The sequence below is a fragment of the Pelobates fuscus genome, chromosome 2, assembly GCF_036172605.1.
Source record: "Pelobates fuscus isolate aPelFus1 chromosome 2, aPelFus1.pri, whole genome shotgun sequence".
In the NCBI taxonomy this organism is placed as follows: Eukaryota; Metazoa; Chordata; class Amphibia; order Anura; family Pelobatidae; genus Pelobates; species Pelobates fuscus.
The window spans coordinates 210,847,713-210,873,853 of NC_086318.1; the positions used below are offsets into that span (position 1 = coordinate 210,847,713).

A 26,141-nucleotide genomic window follows, 5' to 3' on the forward strand; every position below is an offset into this window, starting at 1 on the left:
CCACACAAGCGGGGAAAAGCAAAGCAAAGCGAAGACCCAAGCGACCAGCCAAGATTCCCTGCACCACCCCGAAAGGGTCGAACCTGGACCACAACGGTCTCCAGGCTCGTGGCCTACATGCACCAGCCCTCATGCAACCCCGGGGCAGAAGGGGACCCCCGACGCATCGCGGCATCACACAGCCGAGACAGCACCCAGACGCACGGCCCACACCAGGGAGACAGCGAACGACCGGCACTAACAAGGCCCGCAGCAAAAGAGTCCGAATCCCGACACACGCTACGGAAGAGAGATCCTCAGCATATCATGCCAATACAGTCGACCGTCAGCAAGGCCTTCACCAGCAGGGGAATCAGGACCTTCCCACACTGTACCTGACAGCACTGGCCCAGATAAAGAACCAACGCTCTTATTGGACCAGCACCAGGGAGAGAGGAGACACTGGGTTGGCAAACACTAAGGACTACCTACTGAAACACAATAGTGGCATCGGTTGACGAGTCCCTGGCACCGAGGACACTGCTAGCACACAGCGCTGGCGGTAACTGCATCATCTGGAGACCTCCTGGTGACCTCGGGCAAGTTGCTGTTTAACAGCTCTTCTATACAGAGCAATATATGTGCCCCCTTGGACTAGAGTAACACTAAGACTGTCTACTACACTGCTTATACTGCCACTGCATGTCACTGTGCTTCAGCTGTAAATAGTAAATTTGTACCATTGCCATGTCACCATGTTATTAATATTAATGCAATGACGCCATAGGATATCACCCTGCCTACGCTACATATGTTTCTTAGCTCCTAGCCTTATGTCATGACCACTAGTTTGTGATCATAATATACTAGAGGTGCAACTGTTTATTGCCAATACACGAGGGTAATCTATAGGGACGCTATACTCTACTAGTAATGTTAAACATATTAATGTCTAGTTTATAAAACCTTGTATATAGCTATTTTTTTTTCTTTTACTTAAGTCTACTGCGGGAGTTGGCGGAATGTGTGATGCTCTAACTGGTGGCGGCACCCTGCTTTAATGCTAAGCTGGAAACTGAAATAGGACTGCATACGCTTTAGTCTACACTGTGTAATCTGTCAAAAAGTAAATTATTGTCTCACCGATCGCATGTTGGGCTGTTACTGGCCAAAACGTATGTCCCTCGCTTCAGTATAGTCACACATAATCATATAAATGACACTAAAGCGGTGACACTTAAAGAATAATCCTACTGTCACTAATTAGCCGGTGCTCAAAGTTAACCTTATATGTTACTTCTTAATTGTTAAATCGAGCGAGTCTTACCATACATGACTCCTTCATGTTTCACCATTACCTACCATGTATACTACATTTTATTAAGCATACTCATTGGTTAAGATAGAATTGTTTAAATATTAACAGTAAAAACTGTGCATATACTCCTGCCACTGTTTACCATGTTCACAACGTGTGCGCTGTTGTGGCGCTTGACCTAACAATGTACCTACCTGCACAACTAAAATAAAGATTTATAAAAAAAAATGTAAAAAAAAAAATATATTACAAGATACTACATTCATCTGAGATATACATATATATTAAATAATATTACACACACAAAAACATAATACAGGGTGGGCCAAATAACAGGTAAATAACTTATTTTCTAGTAGTTACATTTTTTGTTGCAGCTACATATTATAACTGAATCTTTGAAGATTCAGGATGGGTAATTTCACAAAGGATAAACTAGTAAAAATAGTGGAATTTTATTTTCAAAATGTCAACTGTTTGACGAGTGGATACTTAAAAGATACGACCAGAATAATTGGCCCCCACATTCACCCATCTCTCAGCTTCCGATTAATACCTGTGGGAGCAAGTGTGTGTAAACCAAATGCATACACTTGAGCAGCTTAAGGAAAATATCTGTTTTAAAGCCCTAGAGCCTCAGCCTCAATTATTAACCAATATTATGAACATTGCAATTGAAAGAGCCCAACTTTGCAAGGGTGGAAATGGAGCTCATTTGAAAGATTTCATCTTCCGTGCCTACTTAAACAAATCTCCATAATATTTTTTTTGCTCATTTCCCTCCTTCCACAGAACAAAGCCATGTCTATGGTACAGAAGTCTCCTTACCTAGCAGGTTCAATCGACAGATGTTTGTAAAGATGTCACAGAATAGCTGGACATGGGAAGTGTTATTTCCAAATATGAAGATAATTTATAGTGTCAAGTTCTGTCACCTAGCCTTCTAATTGTTTCCCTGACACCAAATATTCTCAAATACCAACAATTTAATCCCCCCCCTTTCACTACGTATTCCTCTCCACAACTCTACTGTACCCCACCAAAACTCATTGCCACCCTGCAATCCTTCTCCTAAACAAATCCCACATTGCATTCTATATCACTCCACTATTCCCCTCCTTTTTCTACCCCTCCTCTTAACTGGAGGCGTCAACCACATGCTCTCTTGAAATAGAAATAGACATAGGGCTGATCGTTTGATCTCCACACTAGCCTGTGGTGAGGAACATGTTACAATATACCACATCAGAATGGTGGATCACACAAATGCCTAATTCCTGATACTTATGGTAGCACCTACCCTGGGTGTTGTGTACATAAGACTTGTCATGAGTGACCCTACCATGTCATGACAGTGATTGCTGGGCCTTAGGCCTTAGATATCTTTGTTGCATGGAATGAGGGATACTTTCCAAGCACCACAGCCACTACTGCCTGTTCTAGTGGCTACATCCAAAAGTACTCTGGTGCCCTCCTAGAGAAAGTAATGAAACTGTTGTCAGACTGGTCTCACAATCAACCTGTGTACACTGAACCCCCGTCTTCCCTGCTACCAGTAGCATCTCCAAGGAGCTTCCTGTTAGCTCCATTGAGCTAAGCCCCGCTGTACTAGGCTGCACACATTAACTGAGAAATTAAGATGAGTATTCTCAGTGAGTCAGTGTGGACCTATATTTTCAGGGTTAGCTTAGTGATACGTCTCTAGGTAAGTTTTTAACCATTCTCATACAGCTTGACTACTTTCTCTGGTAGGGTGCCAGGGTTGTAGTGATTGTGCTTGGAGTATTCCTTTTACTTTTGTTAAATATTTCAGCTTTTGGTTACTTATCTCTCTAGTCCAGACACTTGTCTTTTCCATCAATGATTGACTTCATTTTAAGTGTGCAAGTTACTATTCAGATCTATATTCTCCTGAGAGTTGTTGTTGTTTACTAATCTCTAAACTATTGTTTTCGTTCTGTCCGCCCTATTTGAAATAAGTTAACAAATGATTACTTACCTCGTTGGCAGTGCTGGCACGATTCTGCTGCAGCTGACCACTCTGCTTTCAAAGACATCAACATGCCTGCTGATGTTGTCCGCGATATACTCCAATCCATCACTTCTCGTAGAAAACCAATGGATTGGAAATACATGTGTGGCCAACGGCCGCACTTCTCCATTCAAATACCGCAGATTCCAGTACAGGTTTCACTTTCTGAAGGAAGTCAGCCACTAGAGTTGTATTTAACCCTGCAATGCTGTACATTGCAGAGTTAAAATAACAGGATCACTGCACCCAAACCGCTTCATTGAGTAGTCTGGGTGACTTTAGTGTTCCTTTAATTACTTTTTTCTTACAACATTTCCTTGCCTATGGAAGTTCATAATTGACAGCCTTAGCCCTTTCTTCCACCTTGTCGCCTGTGAAGTGGAGGATCATAGTTCTGAACTAGGGGACTCCAAGTTCTTCTGGCATTATGCAGTGCTAGAGGTTACACTTGTTCAGGCTGTGGATGGGAATCATGTTACTGTTAACAGAATACATATCTCCCCACCCTAGCACAGGGATAGGCAACATTCAGCACTCCAGATTTTGTGGACTACATCTTCCAAAGCACTTAAAACAAAAACAGAACTGAATGTATGTGACATAGTAATTTTGTTCTTCTATGGTTTATGGAAAATTATTTAACAAAATAATGTTCAACAGTAATGGATAGTGGATTTTTACACATTTTTAGCTATTATTGCATTTATATTAGGTTACATATACAAACCCCAACTGTATGACCTAGCAAAGCGCGGTAATTCCATAGTCTCTGTCATCTAAGGTTTGCTGGGCGTTCTCAGAACAAGACAAATATGGATATTTGGCTACTGGTCCAGAGACCGTTTTTCCATATAATAGTCTTACTTCCTTTATGGGTTCTATCAAAAATGCCCTTGCTGCTTTCTGTCGGTTTTCTATGTGATCTTACTACAAATCCCACCTTGCTCTGCATCATTGATTTACAAAGCTCATATTTTTTTTAATTTTTTTTTTTTTTTGTATTTGACTTTCTTAACTTTTCCTCTCTTACTTGTAGGATATTGCTGTTTCTTCTTTTCTGTTAACTAAATGCTGTCTGCTCTCTAACTTGTCTAGAGCCTTGAAGAAGAGATAACATCAATTTTGTTTAGTAAAGAAAGCTTTTCTAACATGAAATCCTCCTTCACTTCGTCTACTGAATGGCCAGCAGAGGGCAGTCTATTGAAAGACACAGACACTGCTGACACGATTACTGTATCACATTCCCCAGAGCTACCTGAGGTGCTTTGATTTATTTTTCCTTTTTCCCTTTTCCCTTCTTTACATTGCTCTTATGTTGGCATACTTCCATCCATACCTTAAATTAAATACAGAGCTTGTATCACTATACGGAAAGAGCTCAAGATGGTTTAATGTCTAAAAAAAATGTGCTTTAATATGGACATTTGGCCAAAATTCTACTTTCTACTGCAGTGGTTTTCAACCATTGTGCTATAAGCCACCTCAATGTGTACTACAAACACAATCATTTTAGGGATATAATAAGTTAAATGCAATCCTTGAATGTGCTTTAAGAAAGATTCATCATTAAAATTGGGATTCATATTCCATATGCACATTTATTAAAACTAACAAGTCAATTTTGCTGAAAGTGTACATATATTAAAGGACCACTATAGTGCCAGGAAAACATACTCGTTTTCCTGGTTCTATAGTGGTCCTTGGGTCCCCCTTACCCTCATGGTCCCCCTCCCGCCGGGCTCTAGGGTGAGGAAAGGGGTTAATCCCTTACCTTTTCCTGCCGACATCAGCTGAATGTGCATGCGCAGAAAGCATTCACAATTTGGACGGTGGCGTCTTCTCACTGTGAAAATCACAGTGAGAAGCACTGAAGCTCCTCTAGCAGCTGTCCACTAGGGTCTGGATTCTGTGAAACTGCTATGTTTACAGCAGAAAGGGTTAATCCTAGATGGAAGTGGTCTGGGTGCCTATAGTGGTCCTTTAATATATAATTTATGTAGAATTGCTATTTATAAGCTACTGATAGTAAAGGTAAAATAAATTAAGACATGTCTTTGCATTTGATTTAACCCCTTAAGGACACATGACATGTGGCATGTCATGATTCCCTTTTATTCCAGAAGTTTGGTCCTCAAGGGGTTAATGGAAGTGTGCCTTATTAGAACATTAGGGATGTATGAATGCTCAGCATTGCAGGTATCCTTCTCCATTATCAAATTCAAACCTAACTTTGGATAGCAGTGAGATGCTGAGATTGCCATGTTTTACAAATTTGGACTTGATTATGTTGAGATGTAATCAAAAAAAAGAGAAAAAAAAAAGAAGAATCAGTCCTGCTTAACTGCTCACATTGCTATATAAATTCATAATACTAGTAGGCATTTTTTAACAGGGTATGGATTTCTAATACCTTTTATATGTTCACTGTTTGTACACAAGCATATTCACCACATGTTAAGATTTGTTATAATTAAAATGTATTTATATTTTGATTTTATGGATATAGTACTATCTCTGGTAGCAACTAGTCTAGTATCTCTGAGATTTGACAGTCATAATTTCTTATTTTTATTTCAGGCTGTGTAGGTACACTATTTTCCTTTTTTTGATCATTTCTACCTGGGGTTACCCCCCATTTTCTCAGTGTACCGACTTGTTGGCTCTACCTCTGCTCTTTTTATTATAATGTTGAGATGTTATGTCCACAGTGGACACGTTATCTGATACAGCAAAGGGAGCAGGCCGTGATTTTGGCCAAATCTCCATAAATCCAGTTTTTATGAAACCTCTCTAAAACCGCTTCACAGAAATCTGTGAACAGTGCCCATAGAAAAGTAGTTTCTAAGCTAGTGTTCAAGGTACACCAACAGCCCAGGATTTAGGCATGTCTCTATTTCTTTCCTATAGAGATACTGACAATACCGAAGATCATTGGGATGCATTGGGCTGGGAACCACTGCCATAGACTAGCAGCATCATAATCAGTACACTGAACTGCCTGTGTTGCATAGTGTCTATTTAAAAATATGTCAAATCCATTATGACAATTTTGTGCATGTTACTCTGAGTAGATACAAAGCAATTCACGTTTTTTTTCATCTTAAGATTTAATTAGATATAACGGTTAGTTTTTTTTTGTTAATAATGCAAAAGTCCAAATAATTAAATTTTACCTTTCAACGTAAAGGTCTTCCTAGTCCTTTCTATCCATATTTTCTTATAAACATTTTTTTTGTGTGCATTATTATTATTATAGTATTGCACTTGACTGTAAATAGGATCTATATGGAAAAAATAGATGTAGATACTGATATGGCAGTAACTACTGATTTACTGCCACAATTTAAGAAAAGCATTCGTACATGCTGAATTTTTGTAAATTCTGCTGCACTGTCTTTATCAAACCTGTCTAATTTCTTTAGTGCTTCACTTAGTGTTCAGTGTTTGCAATGCTCAAAGCATTTATCATAGCAAGCTGAAAACCACAATGAAAAAAATCCAAAGCAGCACAGTTGTAGGTAGTATTTCATTTATTTCAGAACAGTGAATATTATGCAATAATATTATAATTCTAAAAAGTGAAGCAACCAACATAAAAGCAAGTGAAATTGTCTTTGAAGATTGATCCACTATTTGATATTTACCCCTCATTGCTGCTAATCTGTAAATCCTCCTAACGTGGAACTACTTACATAATTGAAAGGAAGCTTCTGGCAATAGTAATATTTTTTATTTTTTTTATATACATTTACCTCTTCATTGAAAGTGGTGCTGTTCAAATGTTCAATGCACATGTAGCAGTATAACTATATTAATTAGTTCACCTTTGTATTATACATTCATTTGCTCACTATTTTTCTTACATGAAGCAGAGAAAGACTAGAGGATGAATGGGGTATCTCATTCAGTTTGTAGTTGGACCACAACAGGTGGATCATCACTTCCCCATTAAGGTATCTAAATACTTGTATAGAGTAAGCATAGTGTGAGTGTGATCAAAGCCAAGTTCCAGCAAATAAATATGTATGATTCCACAGGGAAGATGCGGATTCCTAAAATTAAAAGTAAGTTAAGTTTCCTAGGTCCTTAACAATTACCCCAAATCACAGTGATAATTGGGCTTTGTCATTTTAATATAGCTGTTCTTGGCTTTTTATTTGGAAATAAACAAGAGACACGCACACAGGTTAATGGATGGTTCTTTCATCGACTGCTGGGAGGATCAGGATTGGGTAAGTAAACAATTTCTTTGTTCCAGTGGCTGTCACTGGAGGATTCCCAGGCATTTTCTTTGAAAGATCAAACGTTGGTGAGTATTTTCTATTTATTTTTTTAAACATATTAACACATAAACTCTTTTGTGCGTAAACATGAATAGTAATTTCACATTGGAATGCCCTTTCAATGTGTTGCAACATAGTAAGCTGTTCTTTTAATTGAAATCATTAGAAGTCGTAGTAATGCATATATATATGTATATTAACTATAACACAACCGTGTGGTTATTTTTGCATTTTTAAGTTGTTTGTTATTTCTCACTTATGATGTGTTTTGTGGAACTAAATTGTTATGTGTGAACAATGTGTCAAACTGTTTATTTCTTTTGTTTGTTTTTATGTATTGTATTGATATGTCCTTTGGTTGCTTTCTGTCTCACAGAAACATTTAACCAGAACAAGAGGGATGCGCACAGGACTGAGTGATGCTCTTGAGGTGCTCAGATTTGTCCTATAAGTACCAATTTGTTCATCTTAATCATCATTACATTTTTTTTTCACTTTTCAGTTGACATAACGTGTTGTCCTCTATGACAATGAGGCAACCATAAGTTAATTTATTTTTTCTTTCCTTTTATTTGCTCATGTATATTTGTTTTCCTCATCCATTTTTCCATCTAGAGTTCAGATGAGATTCAGAACGTAGTGGAGGAGGAAAATCAGTCAATTGCTGATACTAGAGAAATATGTAATGCCGAGGAGATCAAGTTGGAAGTAAACGGGGAAGTTCCTAATGACCCCAATGGTGAGATCCCTGAAGTAGAAGAATTGGATAAGGTAGATGCAGAGTCATTGTCTTCATCAGACAGTAGCAGTGCAAGTGAGAATGACGAAGTTGAATACAAAGCTGAAAGCAGATTGTCTGAAAGTGTCCTAAAGGAAGAACTTGAAGAAAGTGTGGAAGAAGTACAAGCATGTGAACCAGAAGACGAACCTAAAGTATTTCTTGCTGAAGAACACACTATGACTGTAACAGTTACTCATTCAGAAGAATTGACAACTATTATATCCAAGGAAGTCACATATGAAACCAGTGAAGTTTTTAAAGAAGAACAAGAAATCATTGAGGAGGAGAAACACAAAATTAATGGAGACATATCTCACATTGAGGATGCATCTGCTCAAATTATTTGTTGTTCTGAGGTAAATGGGTTATAAAAAAAATCGGCCATGGGCTTCCCAGAAATATTCTGCCTACCTGGTATAGTGGACACTCTGCCTTTTCACCTCTTTCTTGCCTCTTATATATTTGAGTTAAACAAGATTGGATCTTTTTGTCACGGAAAAAGGAAACCAGTGATAGGGATCTTATGTGTTTATCTTTCTTACCTGGTGATGGAATTTTCATGAGCTATACATTAATCATCCCATCTCTTTATTTAACTGCATAATTTTCCATTTCAATACTTGCATCTTCATAGTCATGCCTTTAACATAAATACCAGTAATCTTTCTGGTATAAATGATCATAAATACATATTTACATATTTGTTAGTTCAGATATGTGTTAACTAACCTTTACTAATTTAATCTTTTTCTAAAACTAATTTTATTTTGTAATGAATATTACACATTTAAAAAAAAAAAAAAACTATATTACTTCTTTGATTCTTCTTCTTTGATTTGTGAAATCAATTGTCGTACAATCTTTGGTAAAATAAGTATCTCATGTGCACAGTAATTTCATTTTAAGGCATTTATAGCTCGCTTGTTTGTGCGCCAAATTAAACGTCTTATAATAAGCCATGTTACTGAAATGAGCATACTTCTTTTTTATTTTTTTTTATTTAATGCTGATTAGATTTGTTTTACGAAATTGCAGTACTTTCTGTGTGAATAATTTAATTGTCTCCCTTCAGCCCCCTGTTGTGAAAACAGAGATGGTCACTATTTCTGATGCCACACAAAGAACTGAAATATCCACAAAAGATGTTCCCATTGTCCAAACAGAAACTAAAACCATTACATTTGAATCTCCACAGGTATATATTTGATATTCTATAAATAAACATAATGGTATAATTTAGTTTGTCATTTAAAAGGTGTGATGCTGCATCATTTGTGGAAGAGCAATATGAGCTAGATGGCTACCTTTTCATTACCCCAAAACTTTTTTTTTTTTGTTCTTTATTTGCATATCAGTTAACAAGAAAACAATTTTAATGACTAACCTCTTGCAAAATATATTGGCCAATTTGACTACAAAGAACGCCATGAATATTCTAAACTTGTATTTTTTTTGTAATTTATTTATTAATTTGTATTTTATTGGAGTTTAAATACTCAAAATACAACTTTGACATGGTATGTGAATAAGATCAATTTTGCATCAACATCATCTGACGAACATCTGGCATTGGCTATATTAGGTTTTCGTCCGCTTTTGAGGCATTGTGCAGTAGCTGTTTTGCTACCCGGGGGGATGTAAAAACCTCTGTGTGCAGGAACTGTATGGGGCTTTGGTGGTCCTCTTTTGGATCAAGTGCCCCAAGGCTGCTCTCTCATGCGCAGTGCCTTACGGCTGCGAAGGCCTGCAAGAGTCCATCAGGTGGAGTGTGGTTGCCACATGCTAATGCTTAGGGCTGTCTTTGTCAGTCGGCAAATAGATGTCTTTCCTCTGCCCATGGTTGCTCTTGGGCTGACGCTGCGCTTGGTTGTCACCCCCACCGGCCTCTTCCTTGTCCGCATCTTGTAGGTTCAGCTTCCTGAGGAATATCTCCTGGTCGTCTGTGGAGGCCAGCGTAAGTGTCTGAGCTCCTCGTGGTACCCGTCTGCACCCCACCGGTATCTGACTTCAGCTTCCCTTAATCTTTTGGCTAGTTGTCTCCTTTCCACAAGCGCTGCGAATGGGAGGTCCCCATAGAAGGCCACAGTGCTACCGTTCAGCTGTACTGTGCCTAAGACTCTGAAGCGGGACATGATAGCGGAGCGGGTCACCATGTCTCTCGTGACCGCTATTGTGTCTCTGGGCATATCCGCTGGCGCTGTTGCGGCTTTGCAGATTCTAAATGCGGACATTATTAGGCCAGCTCTGCACCCCCCTTAATGCCCATCACTGTTAGTAGGCGGTGTATGTGGGGCAATAAGGCTTCGCCTCCAGCACTCTCTGCGATGCCTCGGATGCAGATATTCCGGGATTCATGAGTTTCTGGACCTGTGAGGGAAGGTCTTGCACCGTGTCTCTGGATTGCTGCAGCTGGTGGTCCCTTGCATTCTCTCTGGATTCCAATGCTGTAAGCTGCTGCTGGAGATCACCCACCTCCTTTTTAGTGCCCCACAGGTCTCCTTTTCACACCTCCCGCATTTCTTTTAGGAGGTCTCTTATGTCCCTCTTTGTTACTGGGGAGGATTCTTCTTCCGATTCTGAGGCTTGGTAGTTGGCCCCATCTTCTGCTGGAGGCGAGGTAAGGCTTTCTCTTTCCTCATGGAAGTAGTCTGTGGTCTCGCTGAGTGCCTCAGTCTCCATTTTGGCGGGAGCCGGTGGAGAAAGCCTCACAAACGCGAGCCGAATATGGGGGTTTTAGGCAGCTCCGGGAGACGGAATTTCTTGTTTTTGCGCCCCATTGATGTCTCTGGGTGGGAGGTTTGTGTTTGGCTGTTTGTGGGAGCCGTTTTTTGGGTCTTTTGGCCTATTGTATCTGTTTCTGGTACGGAGCTCCACAGAAGTGCGTCCATCTAGCAAGGCAGTTGGCCACGCCCCCTAAACTTGTAAATTTGTGTCTGCAGATATTCTCAACCTACGAAAAATGTCCAAAGCTACACAAATTTGGTATTGCTAATGCAGAAGTAGGATCGTATGCTTTAGCATACTGCTGTGCACTGGAAGGATCATAGAAGGACAACTGAATCCGTTAAGTGTCAATGGTTTGACAGTTTGCTGTGAGAAAGGTCATGGAGACTACTAGAACCATATTCACTACAGCTCGTTGTTGTCATGTCCGAAAGGTTCCCAAAATTCCGACAAATATGTATTTTTGTCATTGATGTAAATAACTGCCAACATACAAATAATTGTGCTACCTAAGGTTGCTTTTATATTTTGGTGGTCAAATTTGTGGATTATAATACAGAGACAGATATAATAAAAATGTAATACTTTATTACCATCTCTAACAATTCCTAAAATATTGCATCTAGTACAGAAAGTAAATACAAAATAGAAAGTGCAACACTAATTAATAAATAATTTGACACAAGTTCCAAGTAATTGCATAAATAAATGTACATGTTACAACTAAAAGACAATTGATTTACGCAAAGTACATGAAAATGTTTTGCTTAGCTGTTACAAAGAAATTCCAGAAGCCATCTTAGCTCTTAGCAGTGAGAGCTAAGCTTTCTCACCCTGCTCAGTAGGACTACATCATGGAGAAGTTCTCTTAGGCTCTCTCTCCTTACATTTTATACCCAGGATATCGGTCAGGTGCTTTACCAGATTAGGAAGTATCACACTGTACCTGGCTCCCCTGCAAGATAGTTTACATACTACTAAGAAATAAAAGACCATGTTCCTTTACATTGTTTAAAGGAAAACCATGCCTTTTCAAGCACTGTTGTGCTGGTAGCCATTTTGTATTTGTCTTGTGATCATCTACCATTACAGACTGCCCCTAGTGGACGGAAATAAGAAATAAGGAAACCAATTCTGCTATTTCATGGCATATATCAATCATTGCATATCTATCTCACAACAGCTTTAGTAGCTAAGATTCTTAAAGTGCCCTGATACCAAAGAAGTAAAAAACAAAGCTGTTACTTAACAGGTGAGGTGCTCACTATCCCAATGTCTAGTTGCTACACTTCTTTTCTTTCCCTGTATATAATCTTGTATACATGATTTATGAAATAAGAAATCAGTAGCATTGAATTTGCTACTGCTGACCATAAAAAAATATTTAATACTGTTTAGAAGTTGGGATTTGTGCTGATATTTAGTCTACCCACTTTAAAATAGATTAGAGCCATTTTAGTGGCTGAAAGCTATTTTGACTGATACATTTTTTGTTTGCCTTTTTCTCCACATAGCTGGATGGTAGTGGAGACAATGAGCCTGGAACATTACTAAGTGCTCAGACCATCACATCAGATTCCGTTCTTACCACGACGACTACTCACATAACTAAGGTAGGAGTGTTTTAAAATGTAGTACTAAACAGTTAAAGAGTGATGTATTTCAGTCCGCGTTTTGATTGTTTTTATCTGTATTACATTTTCTCTGGTTAGATCTTCTGATGTACACAAAATGTTTTTTTTTTTTTTTTTTATATATTAGACAGGGAAAGGTGGAATATCAGAAACCAGAATTGAAAAGCGCATTGTCATCAGTGGAGATGCAGACATAGACCATGATGAGGTAAGCTATTCTTGATATTATATGCATGCTTAAATTCCAGCTATTTGTCAGTAGAGTTTTAGTAGAAGTGTATATTTTCACATGATTTAAAGATATAGTAAGCATATTAGCTGTACATTAAACACTGTTTTGTTTTTCTTAAAATCCACAATACATTTTTCAATAAGCTCCTGGAAGATTTGCAGATTTGCACAAAATAGCATTACAAAACGATATTGTATAAAATAAGTTCTCTCACATGCATGCATACTGAAACAGAAGAACTGAGGCCTCTGCTCTTCCAAATTGACAATATTATTTGAATAACAAACAGAAGGTGAGTGGACTACATAAAAGGGAGATTAGCATGTAAAGAAAGATTTATCATATAATGGTATTTCTAAAGGAAACCTGGATTGAGACAAGGTAATTTGTTTATTTGGCTTTATTTGTTCAGTAGAGCTTTGTAGATTCACGCTGTGTAGCATGAGGATCTCAGATACTGCACTGTAGCTGAGGGTAGCATTAAGGGTGAACTTCTTTAGAATAATTCAGATGAGTTTCTAATAACAAAGAATGTGCTTGCAATAAAAGAGGTTGAAGAAATTGGTTAAAGTTGGCTTTAAGGCAACAGAGAGTGGAGAAAATTTTACAGAAAAATGAGTCATCTGTCTAGATTGTGAAATTAGAAGAGGAAATGTGCAGAGATTTAGGTATCTAACCGAACTAAAACAGATTGTGGTGGTTCTATGTTTGGAGCGAGGCCAAGTTAGTTTTGTGAAAGATATTTTTTGGAGTCACTTTTAGGCTTATGGTGGTTCAGGTCTTTGATTTTGAGGCTTGCGTTGGAGAAAGCAAGAGAAGACTAACAATTTAAAAATACAGAAAAAAAAATTGTATTATACATTATTGAGCAAATAAGAAATGCAAAGTAATTTTATCTTACTATACAGGCATCAGTGGCGATACGGCCACCTTCTGTGATGCCAATGTCCTCCTCTCAGCCCCGCCCTCTCTGACATCTTTCCCCTTTCAGCAAGGGGAAGTGACATCAGAGGTGGAGAATCTGGCTGAGTGTAGACTTGTCCTCTGCACTGGAACAGAGGTCAGTTTTAGCTATATTTTTAGTTATTTATTTTAAAGTTAGGGAGCAGCATAAGGAAGTGTTACTCTCACTAAGGATTTGTTATATTGTCATAGAACAAAAACATAAATTCAATTTGAGACAATTTACACAATTAACCCCTTAAGACCGCAGGGCGTTCTATGCCATCCTTATTTAGATGGCTCTAAACGCCGCAGGGCGGCATAGAACGCTCTATGATCTTTTGTACTTACCCGGTAACCGGCGATCGTGGTATGGGGACTTACCTGGAAGCCCAGGGAGTCCCCCTCTGTCCTCTTCGGCCCCCCTGGGCCATGTGATCGCGAGGTCCTTGCGAGGACCCCGTGATCTTATGGACGGCATAGCCGTCCAAGGCATTGCCAGCAGGGGGAGTGCCTGTAATGACAGGTACTCCCCCTGCTGCCTGGAAATAAAATTAAAAGATAACAGTGTAAAATTAAATTATATATATACTTAGATCATATATATATTTATTATATATATGATCTAAATATATATATATATATATATATATATATATACACATTAATACACATACTGTCTACGTGTATTTTAATATTAATATATACATAATTATATATATATATATATATATCAAAATACATGTAGAACAAAATAATATATTTATCTATATACATAAGTATATACGTATATATCACTATATATATATATATATATATATATATATACCCCTATATATGTAAAAATAAAAGAAATGATATATATATATATATATATGTGTGTGTGTAATAATTTTACATAATTAGGTCATTTTATTAATTACAATTTGCAGGACCTGCCTGACAACCCAGGCCGAAAGTTCAGGGAATTAAATTTGCTAGCACTATATTTAACCCTGTAACTTTCCAAGACACCATAAAACCTGTACGTGGGGGGGGTACTGTTTTACTCTGAAGACTTCGCTGAACACAAATATTAGTGTTTCAAAACAGTAAAATGTATTACAACGACGATATCGTCAGTGACAGTGAAATTTTTTGCATTTTTCAAGCACAAACAGTTCTTACACGGACGATATTATTGCTGTACGTTTTACTGTTTTGAAACACAAATATTTGTGTTCAGTGAAGTCTCCCGAGTACAACAGTACCCTTCATGTAAAGGTTTTATGGTGTTTTCAAAAGTTAGAGTCAAATATAAGGCTTGCGTTTCATTTTTTTTCTATTGAAATTCGCCAGATTGGTTATGTTGCCTATGAGACCAGGCATTCCCCTCCCCCCCGCGCGATCTGCTGCGGGCTCATGGCGGCAGCTAGAATGTTCTATGCTGCCCGCCGGTGTTTAGAGCCAGCCCCTTAAGGACGGCATAGAACGTCTGCCGTCCTTAAGGGGTTAAAATAAATATTCACTAAATCCAAAGTAGTAGTATTTCTTGTGGGCTGTAATATTTGATTTAGATTGATTGCAAAGTCATAAGTGTAAATTCAAAATAGCCTCAAAGCTCCGATGATGGGTTTTATGATTGCTCTTTAAAGATGTGTATTATCAGAATAATTTGCATACGTTTTTAATTGGTGGTTAAAACAAAGACAGTCAAAAATTATTAACCATATTTCCATGCAGAAATCAAAGCTGATGTGGAAAGAATCCTGACTTTGCTGTCCAGTTGTAGACAAACTGAAATCATTAAACTGCTCATCAAGAAGACTGTAAATATAAGCAACTTGCATTTAAATCCTTTCGACCATCCTCGTATTAACATTTTGAAAGCTACAGTATATTTATCTTCTAAAACTGTATACCCACACATTAAACCAGAGTTACTGTTTGCACTTTAGGTAATGTTTCCTGAGGCAACACACTAAACTCAAAATGTCAGAAATCTAAAATGTTTTAAAAGGGCCATAATATCATATACATTCATAAATGTATCTTATCTCTGTTAGTTTACAACATGAACTCAATGCAAAAAGATGGATTATTCCACTGACTGATAGATGAGAACAAGTGAGAATAAATGTGTACATGAAAAAGTCGATGTTTCAGTTCTCAAAGAGAACTTTCATTGGGACATGTATCAAAACATGTCCTGATGAAAGTTCGCTTTTTAAACTGAGACGTCGACTTTTTCATGTAAATATTTTTTGGATATCAAATAAACCAGATTTTGAAGAAAATCCTTGGAGTGCTGCTGGCTGATATTGGAAGTACCGGTATATTTATTTTTTATTTATTTATGATTTGTAGTGCAGGGCTGTTGGGATTTTTATTTTTTTTATTTGTGTATTACACTGTTTGTGTGATGTTGGATAAATCACACAAACACAAAAGTTGCCCTTTATAGGAAAAGGTAATGATCCAATCATGGAAGTTATGTCCATATATTGTCTCCAACCATACCTTGTTGCCAGCATATTGGCATGTATTTATTGAATACATTTATATTAACCTGATAAAAGAGCGTTACAGGAACAGTATAGAGTCGGGAATACAAATGTGTATTCCTACTGCTATAGTGCCCTCGTGACTATTTAGATGGCCGGCACCCATTTGCAGGGAGAAAAAAAGTAAATTTACTTGGCTTTTCTTCCTCACAGCGCTTGGTCTCTCTGGACTTCTTGGCTGAAATCGTCAAGATCGATGATCGCTGCAAATTCAGTGGTTTCCCACAGGAAAGCATTGGGAAGCTAGCGTGCATGTTGGGCAAAAATACTGCGTCAATCAGAGAGACCATTTAAAAGAAATAACACAGATTTACTCTATTTCCTCGGAAGTCTCTTGTGACTGTCTGAGTGACAGCCTCTGGAGACATTTAAATCCTGTAATGAAAACATTGCATTGAGTTGGACAGGATACCCAGACCACTAAATTGAGATGAAGTTGTCTGAGTGCCTATAGTATTCCTTTAAGCAATACATGTTAACCCCTTAAAGATGCATGATGGAAATTTTCCGTCCTGCTGATACTACATTTAAGGACACAGCGGAAAATTTCTGCCATGCACTATTTTTACAGCAGGTACCATTTCCCTTCTGGTAACTGGGAACCCCAGATATCATTTGATTCAAATTAGTTACTCCAGACTGACCAATGCTCTGTTTGCAGAGCTCAAAGTGATCTCTACAAACGGGCATTTAAATGTAGTGATCAGCATGCAGCTCTTTAAATGGGTATTTAACCCCTTAGTGACCTGTACATGGGGGATATTGTTATACTGTGGAGACTTCACTGAACACAAATATGAGTGTTTAAAACAGTAAAACTTATCACGGCGATGAAATCACCAGGAAAAGGACAGTTTTTGTGTAAAAAAAATAAATAAAAAATGCAAAAATCAAATATGAACGCTAACTTTGGCAAGTGTTTGTTGTTAAGTGGCTACTACAAAAGACTGGACTTACCCCATTTTGAATACCGTGGGTTGTCTACTTTTACAAATGGTATGCCATGATGGGGTTAATTTTCATTCCTGGGCTGCTATGCGGTCTCAAAGGCAGCATAGGCCCAGCAAACCAATCTGGCAAATTTCAATGTGCAAACATGGAAAAGGGGAAAGCCCTACATTTGACCCCTGTAAGTTTGCAAAAAAAAACATAAAACATGTACATTGGGGGCACTGTTGTACTTGGGAGATGTTATTGAACACATATTGGGGTGTTCTTTGTCAGTAACACATAACAGGAATTGAGAATCCATGCCTAAAGTACAATGTGAGAGAAAAATAACAAAACAATGACTACTCAAAAGTTTGACAAAGACTGGTGGTAGAATTAGTGCATGGAATGTGTTAAAATATCACCATTTGAAATACCCTAGGGTGTCTACTTTTCAAATATATATGGTTTAATGGGGGTAAATTACATTTGCCGGCGTCAAAAATGTACCAAATAGGTGCATGAAAACCAGCTGTGAAAATTCCAAGTTTGAAAACTGGAATGCACACCCTCCAAATAAGGTCTTTTAGCCCCCAGAGAACCCGACACACCTGTACATGGGTGGTATCACTGTACTCAGGAGATGTTGTTGAACACATATTGGGGTGTTCTTTGGCAGTAACCCTTACAGTTTTCAGTACATGTATTTTAAATTGTTTTTTTTGTGTCAAAAAAATCACCAATTATTTTTTTTTCCCCTTTGGCATAGATTGGTGGTAACATGGTTACATGAAAAGAGTCAAAGTACCTAAAGTTTAATACCTTAGGTTGTCTTCTTTTAAAAATATATATAAATGCGAAGGGATGTTCGGGGTTCCTGACCGATATCGGTGTTACAAAGTAACTTGTGTTAATGTTGAAAAAAAATAAAAAGTGCTACTTGCACTTATTGCCCTATAACTTTCCTCAAAAAAGCTAAGAACATGTTAACATTGGTCATTTCTAAACTCAGGACAAAATTTTGAAATTATTTAGCACAGGTGTTTTCTTGGCGGTTGGAGATGCGTAACAGATTGTGGGGGTCAAAGTTAGAAAAGTTTTTAGTTTTTTTTACATTTTTTTCATCATATTTTATTAAAACAAATTTATAGTACATTATATGATGTAAATAATGGTATCTTTATATGATGTAAATAATGGTATCTCAGTGGAGGTTTCTGCAACATTGATGTGCTAAGGGTGGTGTAATTTGGGTACAGAGTATGGCGATGTAAAAAAAAAAAGCAGATAGAGGTCACAGGAAATTGAACACTGGAGAGATCAGATGCGCTACAGGGATCAGTGAAGATGAGCTCAAGAGGTATCTACATTTCACGCTACAGTTTTTAGATCTAAGCACTGTAATACCTTCTTTTTTGGTTTTTACCAGCATGAATATATAGTTTTTTAAAAAAAATTTTCATCATATTTTATTAAAACAAATTTATAGTACATTATATGATGTAAATAATGGTATCTTTAGAAAGACCATTTAAAGGACCACTATAGTGCCAGGAAAACATACTTGTTTTCCTGGCACTATAGAGTCTCTAGGTCCCCCCCATCCTCAGAGCCCCCCTCCCGCCGGGCTCTAGGGGGTGGAAGGGGTTAAATCAAGAGCCGCACGCGCATTCAGCCAGTCCATTGGAAAGCATTCTCAATGCTTTCCTATGGACGCTGGCGTCTTCTCACTGTGAAAATCAATAAGACAGCCACTAGAGGCTGGATTAACCCATTTGTAAACCTAGCAGTTTCTCTGAAACTGCTAGGTTTACAACAAAAAGGGTTAAACCTAGATGGACCTGGCACCCAGACCACTTCATTAAGCTGAAGTGGTCTGGGTGCCTATACTGGTTCTTTAATGGCGAGAAAAACAGGATTTAAAGAGGAAAATTACAGCTAAACACAAACTCTGCAGAAATGTAAAAACAGCCCTGGTCCCAAACGGTAAGAAAATTGAAAATCGGTCTGGTCACTAAGGGGTTAAATCACTATAGACCGCAATGCAGTGTGAACAGGGTTAAATCAAAGGATACCTGGGGCTCCCCACAGTCAGCTGTAGACCTTTTTAGTGGCCCCAGATGAACAGGTGAGCTCAGAGTGCGATTGGCATGTAATTCTTAGAGTATTAAAGTTGTAGTAGTATTGTAGTAGTTTTCTTTTGCATAGAAAAGACCCAAACTGCAGGAGCACACCATAAATTTATAGTGGAGGAAGTCATACGGGGAATATGACCATTCTGCGTTTAGCAGTTCTGATACATTTCGGTGAAATCTGTTTAGCTTGGTGTAATTGGGGGCCTTTGCTGTGTTTAAATGTAGGAGGTGCCATAATCTCTAGTTGAAAGGAGAGTGTGGAGTTGTAGAGGGAGGTAAAGAGTTGGAGCGGGTGAGGTCTCAGATAGATAAAAGGAGAGTTTCAAGGGTAGTGGAGAATTGCTGTAGGTCACGACAGTGGAGGTTTCTGCAACATTGATGTGCTGAGGGTGGTGTAATTTGGGTACGGAGTATGGCGATGTAAAAGAAAAAAAGCAGATAGAGGTCACAGGAAATTGAACACTGGAGAGATCAGATGCGCTATAGGGATCAGTGAAGATGAGCTCAAGAGGTACATTTCACGCTACAGTTTTTAGATCTAAGCACTGTAAAACCTTCTTTTTTGGTTTTTACCAGCATGAATATATAGTTTTCATTTGAAGAATGAACACATCACAGTGTTTCACAATTATGCTTCATCGGTTCTTTATGATATCACTTAAAAAGTACTTATGGGATAATATATATTTTTTTGTTCTTTTCCTCCTTCCTTCCTTCCTTCCTTCCCTCCCTCCCTCCCTCCCTCCCAGGCATGTAATCAGAATTTGTACTCTAAGTGTGCTGTTAACTGTACCTGAAACTCTCTATTTGTAATAGGCATTAGCACAAGCAATAAAAGAAGCCAAAGAACAACACCCAGATATGTCTATTACACGTGTGGTGGTCCACAAGGAGACTGAAGTTACCGAAGAAGGAGAGGAGGATTAATCACTAGGTAAGGAACAATTTTTATCTCTAATAACTTTAACTGTCATTTACCCTATTGTAAAATTTATGTAAAAAAATTATTGGCTGTGCCAGCTAACTGGCTAAAAGTGTCAGTGGAGCACTTTCAGCCAGTGAGCTTATGGCTGCACAGGAGGAGATGACTGGCATCCAACTGTCCCCAGGAAAGCTGTCAAACTAACAAACGGTTTGACTAATTATCCTGGGAGGGTGCCAGGGGACTTCTGGCACCTTAATCAGCAGAGCTTGCTGAAGTGGTTATGGTAATTAGATTGTTCCTCTAATCTATCCTTTGGAATGGCAAACATAGTCAACAAATCTCCCCAGCATTATTTGAAGTCTATTTGTATAATGTGTTTAGTAAAGTGCTAATTTGTATATCGTATAGAATCTTTTGTTATAAGGAATATATAACAATTTAACAGTCTTCACCATTGGGATTTTGTGACCTGATTTTTTTGAAATGTATTTATTTATTGTCATTTTTTACTTTTAAAGGGGAGTTCACATGAATTGATGTATTCCTGCGCTTTTGTAATTAACAAATTAACATTTTAAGTTAACTACTGGCTACTGCAAGCTGACAGCCATGAACAGATATGGACCCATCCCCTGTTGCATCCCGCAGTGGGTACATGCATCCATAAATAGGGCACATGTCTGGAGTCATTTATATTTATCCTTAAAAGGAGACTCCACTTCCTAAATATAAAATAATCGTTTAGTAGATATACCCCAAATGAAAATGTGCATGCATTTAATTATGCATTTTGTTAATTGGGGTTATAGTTGTAAACTGCTTGCAATAGCTGCAGATTTCTTGTCTGCTGGCTTTGCAAAGCCTCATTTTCTAACCACACACAGACTTTCTGTGGCTGTTCAATCACAGATTTCCCAATGAGAAGTCTTTGCAAGGCAGGTACTCTGAGCATTGGCTGTCTCTTAAGTTTAGCTCCACTGAAGGACGTAACATGTCCTTTTGGCTGCTTGAAAGCCAGGGTGGTGTAACCATTTTAATTTATAAAAGTGTGATGACAGAGCTGCTAAAAGCAACTTTCATAGACTGTCATACATTTCTGTTGGGGGGCCTGATCTGTAAAGCAGACACATACATGCATCACTGATATATTCATATGTGCAGGAAGTGAAGTGTATGAAGCCACTCATTAAATTAATGAAAGCTCCATGAAAACAAAATGAGAAAAAGTATTAGCTGAGAACACTGACAACACTATATCATGCTTTTTGTACACCCTGTTGATTTTTGGTAAATGAGGAAGATTCAGATGTATTTATTTTTAAACTGTCTAATTGAGACTATTTAGAAAACTAATTTAAGATGTAAGACAAAATGGTGATACGAGATCTGAACTATTTTAAGCTAGGATTAGTCTTTATATTTACCACTAGGTGGAGTAACATCACACTATAACCAAACTTATTTCAAGAATGTCTGACATTTAGAGCCATGAAACACTAACCAATAACATAGCTAATTTAGAGCATGTGTAAATACTTTCCTCTAGTTCTTTTTATAATATTAGCAGAAAACTTTTTATTTATGACATCCTGGCTTGTTTCAAATAGCATTCATCATCACAAACATGGTAAACATAGTCTTACCAGCCTTGTGTTCCTTACATGTAGCACATGCCTATGATTTCTTATGTGAAGTTTACTTGTGCGATGTTATTGTCTAATGAAAATGCATATTGTATATTTTTTTTATTTTCTGAAATATTGCTCATGCGGTTGTGGCAGGATGAAAAGCAGTGTAAAATTGGATGTGTGGGATAAAGGACAGATTGGAGTCAAGTGTTACTTTGATGCAGCAAACTTGGGGTGATGGGGAGATAGTGATGCCATCAACCGAGATAGAGAAATCAGAATATAGCTAGAGGGGGAATAAGAAGGAGCTTGATGTTCGTCATATTGATCTTTATGTAGCGAGAGGTCATCCAGGAAGAAATGCCAGGTTAGCAGTTGCTGATATGAGAAAGAACAGTGGGAGATAGATTAGGGGTTGAGATGATCTAAGTGTCATTAGCAAAAATTGATATTTGAAGCCATAGCTGTTGATAACTTTTGATACTTTAACTTTAAGAGTAGAGGACCCACGAAAGAGTATTGATGTGCTCAAATTGACAGGGGCATTGAAGAGGAGGAGTGACCAGCAAATAACACAGGGAAAAAAGCATACTAGAGAGATCAGTGTGGATCCAAGAGAGCAGTCTCCTTGACATTCTGTAGGAGGGGGTGGTCAACTGCTTTGAGAGCAGATGACCGCTCAATTAAGCGAAGTATAGAGTAGTGGCTGGTGCTTTTAGCAGAAAGGAGATCTTGTTAAAGGATCACTATAGGGTCAGGAACACAAACATGTATTCCAGTGGCGTACACATGACCCATGGGGCCCCGGTGCGAAAATTGATCCGTGGGCCCCCCCTCGCGCTTACTCTGCGCGGGCCGGGGCAGCAACACATGGCAGCGGGCACCTGGTCGCAGGGGTTGCAGGGCTGCGACGGCGGGATGTACGCCAGTGCATGTAGATGCACACACACTTAAAGGACCACTACAGACACCCAGATCACATCAGCTTGATGAATTGGTCTGGGTGTCAGGTCCCTCTAGTTTTAACCCTGCAGCTGAAAGCATAGCAGTTTCAGAGAAACTGCTATGTTTCACTGAGGGTTAATCCAGCCTCTAGTGGCTGTCTCACTGACGGCTGCTAGAGGCGCTTCCGCCATTTTAAGACACTGAATGTCCATAGGAAAGCATTGAGTAATGCTTTCCTATGGGCGGTTTGAATGCGTGCACGGCTCTTGCCGTGCATGCGCATTCGGAGCTGAGAGGCGGAGGGATCCCCAGCGCCATGGGAGTCCGGCGCTGGAGGAAGGTAAGTGCTGAAGACACACACACACACACTCTCACGAACAAATGCATACACACTAGCTAACAGACACACACATTTACTGACAGAGACACACTCAGTGGCAGACATACATACACACTCACTTACAAAACATACACTCTCACTGACAAACACACACTCACTAACAGACATCAAACAGACTCACTAACACACACACACACACACTCACTGACACTCACTAGCAGACACACACACTCTAACACAAACACCAATACTCACTCACACGAACACTCACTCACACTAACACTCACACACTCACTCACACTAACACTCACACACACACTAACACTTACACACACACACTAACACACACACTAACACTCACACTCACACACTAACACTCACACACACACTTACACCCACTAACACTCACACACACACACACTTACACCCACTAACACTCACACACACACACACTTACACCCACTTACACTCACACACACTTACACACACACACACACACTAACACTCACACACACACACAAACACTCACACACACTTACACATTTTTTTTTTATTTAATCCCCCCAGCCTCCCTACCTTTGGGAGTGCTGAGGGGATTCCCTGGGGTCCATTGGTGCTGCTGTGCTCCTAAGCGGCCGGTCAGGCTGGTGCGCGAGGGAGCACTCTCCCCTGAGTGCTTCCTCTTCAGCTCCCTCGCGCGCCGCGTTGGGATGCCGGCGCCGGAAGATGACGTCATCTTCCGGTTCCGGTATCAGTGCGGTGCGCGAGGGAGCTGAAGAGGAAGCACTCAGGGGAGAGTGCTCCCTCGCGCACCAGCCTGACCGGCCGCCGGGTGTAAGCAGGGCCAGCCTCATGGGGGCCCGGAGGTGGCCGGCTCCTGGGGCCCCCAGGAGAAGAGGCTGGCCAAGTGGCGTACATACAGGGTCGCAGGGGCGGCCGGGCCCCCTGGTGGGCCGGGCCCGGTCGCAGCCGCGACCCCTGCGACCCTGGTATGTACGCCACTGATGTATTCCTGACCCTATATTGTTAACACCACCATCTAGAAGCTAGAAGCTTTAGATTACAATGCTTCCCCTTAGCATTGGCTGAGGCAGATCAGGGGTAGAGCCAGCATGATTCAAACACAGCACTGGCCAATCAGCCTCTCCTTATAGAGATGAATTGAATCAATGAATCTCTATGAGGAAAGTTCAGTGTCTGCATGCAGAGGCAGGAGATACTGAATGTTTAGATGCATTTTAGGCAGCCATGGCCCAGGGAGGATCTCTAACAGCTATCTGAGGAGTGGCCAGTGAAGTTATCACTAGGCTGTAATGTAAACACTGCATTTTCTCTGAAAATACAGTGTTTACAGCAAAAAGCCTGACGGTAATGATTCTACTCACCAGAACAAATTCAATACACTGTAGTTGTTCTGGTGACTATAGTGTCCCTTTAAAGGAACACAATAGGGTCAGGAACACAAACGTATTCCTGATCCTATAGTGTTAAAATCACCATCTGGCTCACCTTGCCCTCCTAAATATAGTACAATCTTACTTTTGTTCAAGTCTGCAGCTGCTGGCTCTGCCTCTGATCTGCCTGCTTGGCTAACATCATTAGAAGGGTTGTTCTGAGCCAATCACAATGCTTCCCTATAGGATTTGCTGAGACTGTCAAGGAGGCAAGTCAGGGGCAGAGCCAAACACAGCCCTGGCCAATTAGCAGCTCCTCACAGAGATGATATAAATTAATGCATTTATATGAGGAAAGTTTAGTGTATCCATGCCGAGGGAGGAGACACTGTGCATCACTGCCCCAGGAAGCACCTCTAGCAGCCATCTGAGGAACGGTCTCTGGTGATATCCCAAGGCTGTAAATGTAAACACTGCATTTTCTCTGAAAAGACAAAAAGCATGAAGGGAATGATTATACTCAACAAAATACAATAAGCTGCAGTTGTTCTGGTGACTATCGTGTCCCTTTAATCCCTGACAATCTTTGAGAATTGAGGTTTCTTGAGTATGGGACTGACTTTTGAATATTTGAAAGAGGATGGGAATGAACTATTAGAAAGGTATTAGATGTCAAGGAATAGTCAAGCAGGCAGGTAGTGAAGTGTGAAGAAGACCGCAAAAAAAAAAAAAAAAACCTCTTCCTTGGTGGCTGAAGAGAGAAGCAGAAAGTCAGAGTGACCGGAGGTGAATGCAGAATATTGCAAGCTCGTATCGGGATGTTCCTTCAGATATGAAGTTGTGTGCAAGGTCTTGAAAACATGAAGGCATTTGGAGTCATGTGGCATATCAATGGCAATGTTGAAGTCTCAGGGTATAAACAATGGTGCATTTGGAGAGAGTGTAGTAGCCAGGTGGAAAAGTTGTTGTTGAACTGGGAAATCCACAAGGGCAATTAGATAACTACCAGTTTGAGAGGGATCTCACTTGGCATAAAGGTATGGCTAAAGTGGAGAACATGTGTGAGCACAGCAATTGAAGAAAGACAGGTTTCAGTTATGGCAAAAAGAAACAAACAGGTAGTGGATATAGGTGTGGATTTTTAAACACAGAGCCAGCGTTTTAGAGTGCGTGCGAAAAGAATGGGGATACACCATGAGGGTTAATGGAAATGAGAGTGTATGCATTGCGTGATATAAAGTGTTTACAGTCGGAGTTTAAATGAGTGTGAAAGTAAAGGAAGTGTTAAAGGGTCAGAGTTAGGAGAGATGTCACAGCAGCAAGCAGTTTTAGGAGTGTGAGTAAAAGAAGGCGAGAGCACAACTGGTATGACTGGA

The 26,141-nt window shown here is 39.4% G+C and overlaps 1 protein-coding gene across 15 annotated transcripts in view; it reads left to right on the forward strand.

The window, feature by feature from the left end:
• EPB41L2 (erythrocyte membrane protein band 4.1 like 2) overlaps positions 1 to 26,141 on the forward strand; it is a 297,090-nt gene that overhangs the window by 261,198 nt on the left and 9,751 nt on the right. For 8 of the 15 annotated variants that reach the window (XM_063443121.1, XM_063443125.1, XM_063443130.1 and 5 more), the window contains 7 exons: positions 4,425 to 4,589; positions 7,989 to 8,042; positions 8,228 to 8,749; positions 9,466 to 9,588; positions 12,632 to 12,730; positions 12,879 to 12,959; positions 20,350 to 20,467. In XM_063443121.1, coding sequence (XP_063299191.1) covers positions 4,425 to 4,589; positions 7,989 to 8,042; positions 8,228 to 8,749; positions 9,466 to 9,588; positions 12,632 to 12,730; positions 12,879 to 12,959; positions 20,350 to 20,460 — 1,155 coding nt within the window. In that variant the 3' untranslated portion in view covers positions 20,461 to 20,467. The remainder of the gene's footprint in view (positions 1 to 4,424; positions 4,590 to 7,988; positions 8,043 to 8,227; positions 8,750 to 9,465; positions 9,589 to 12,631; positions 12,731 to 12,878; positions 12,960 to 20,349; positions 20,468 to 26,141) is intronic. The other 7 variants (XM_063443124.1, XM_063443133.1, XM_063443135.1 and 4 more) reach the window with 4 other exon arrangements.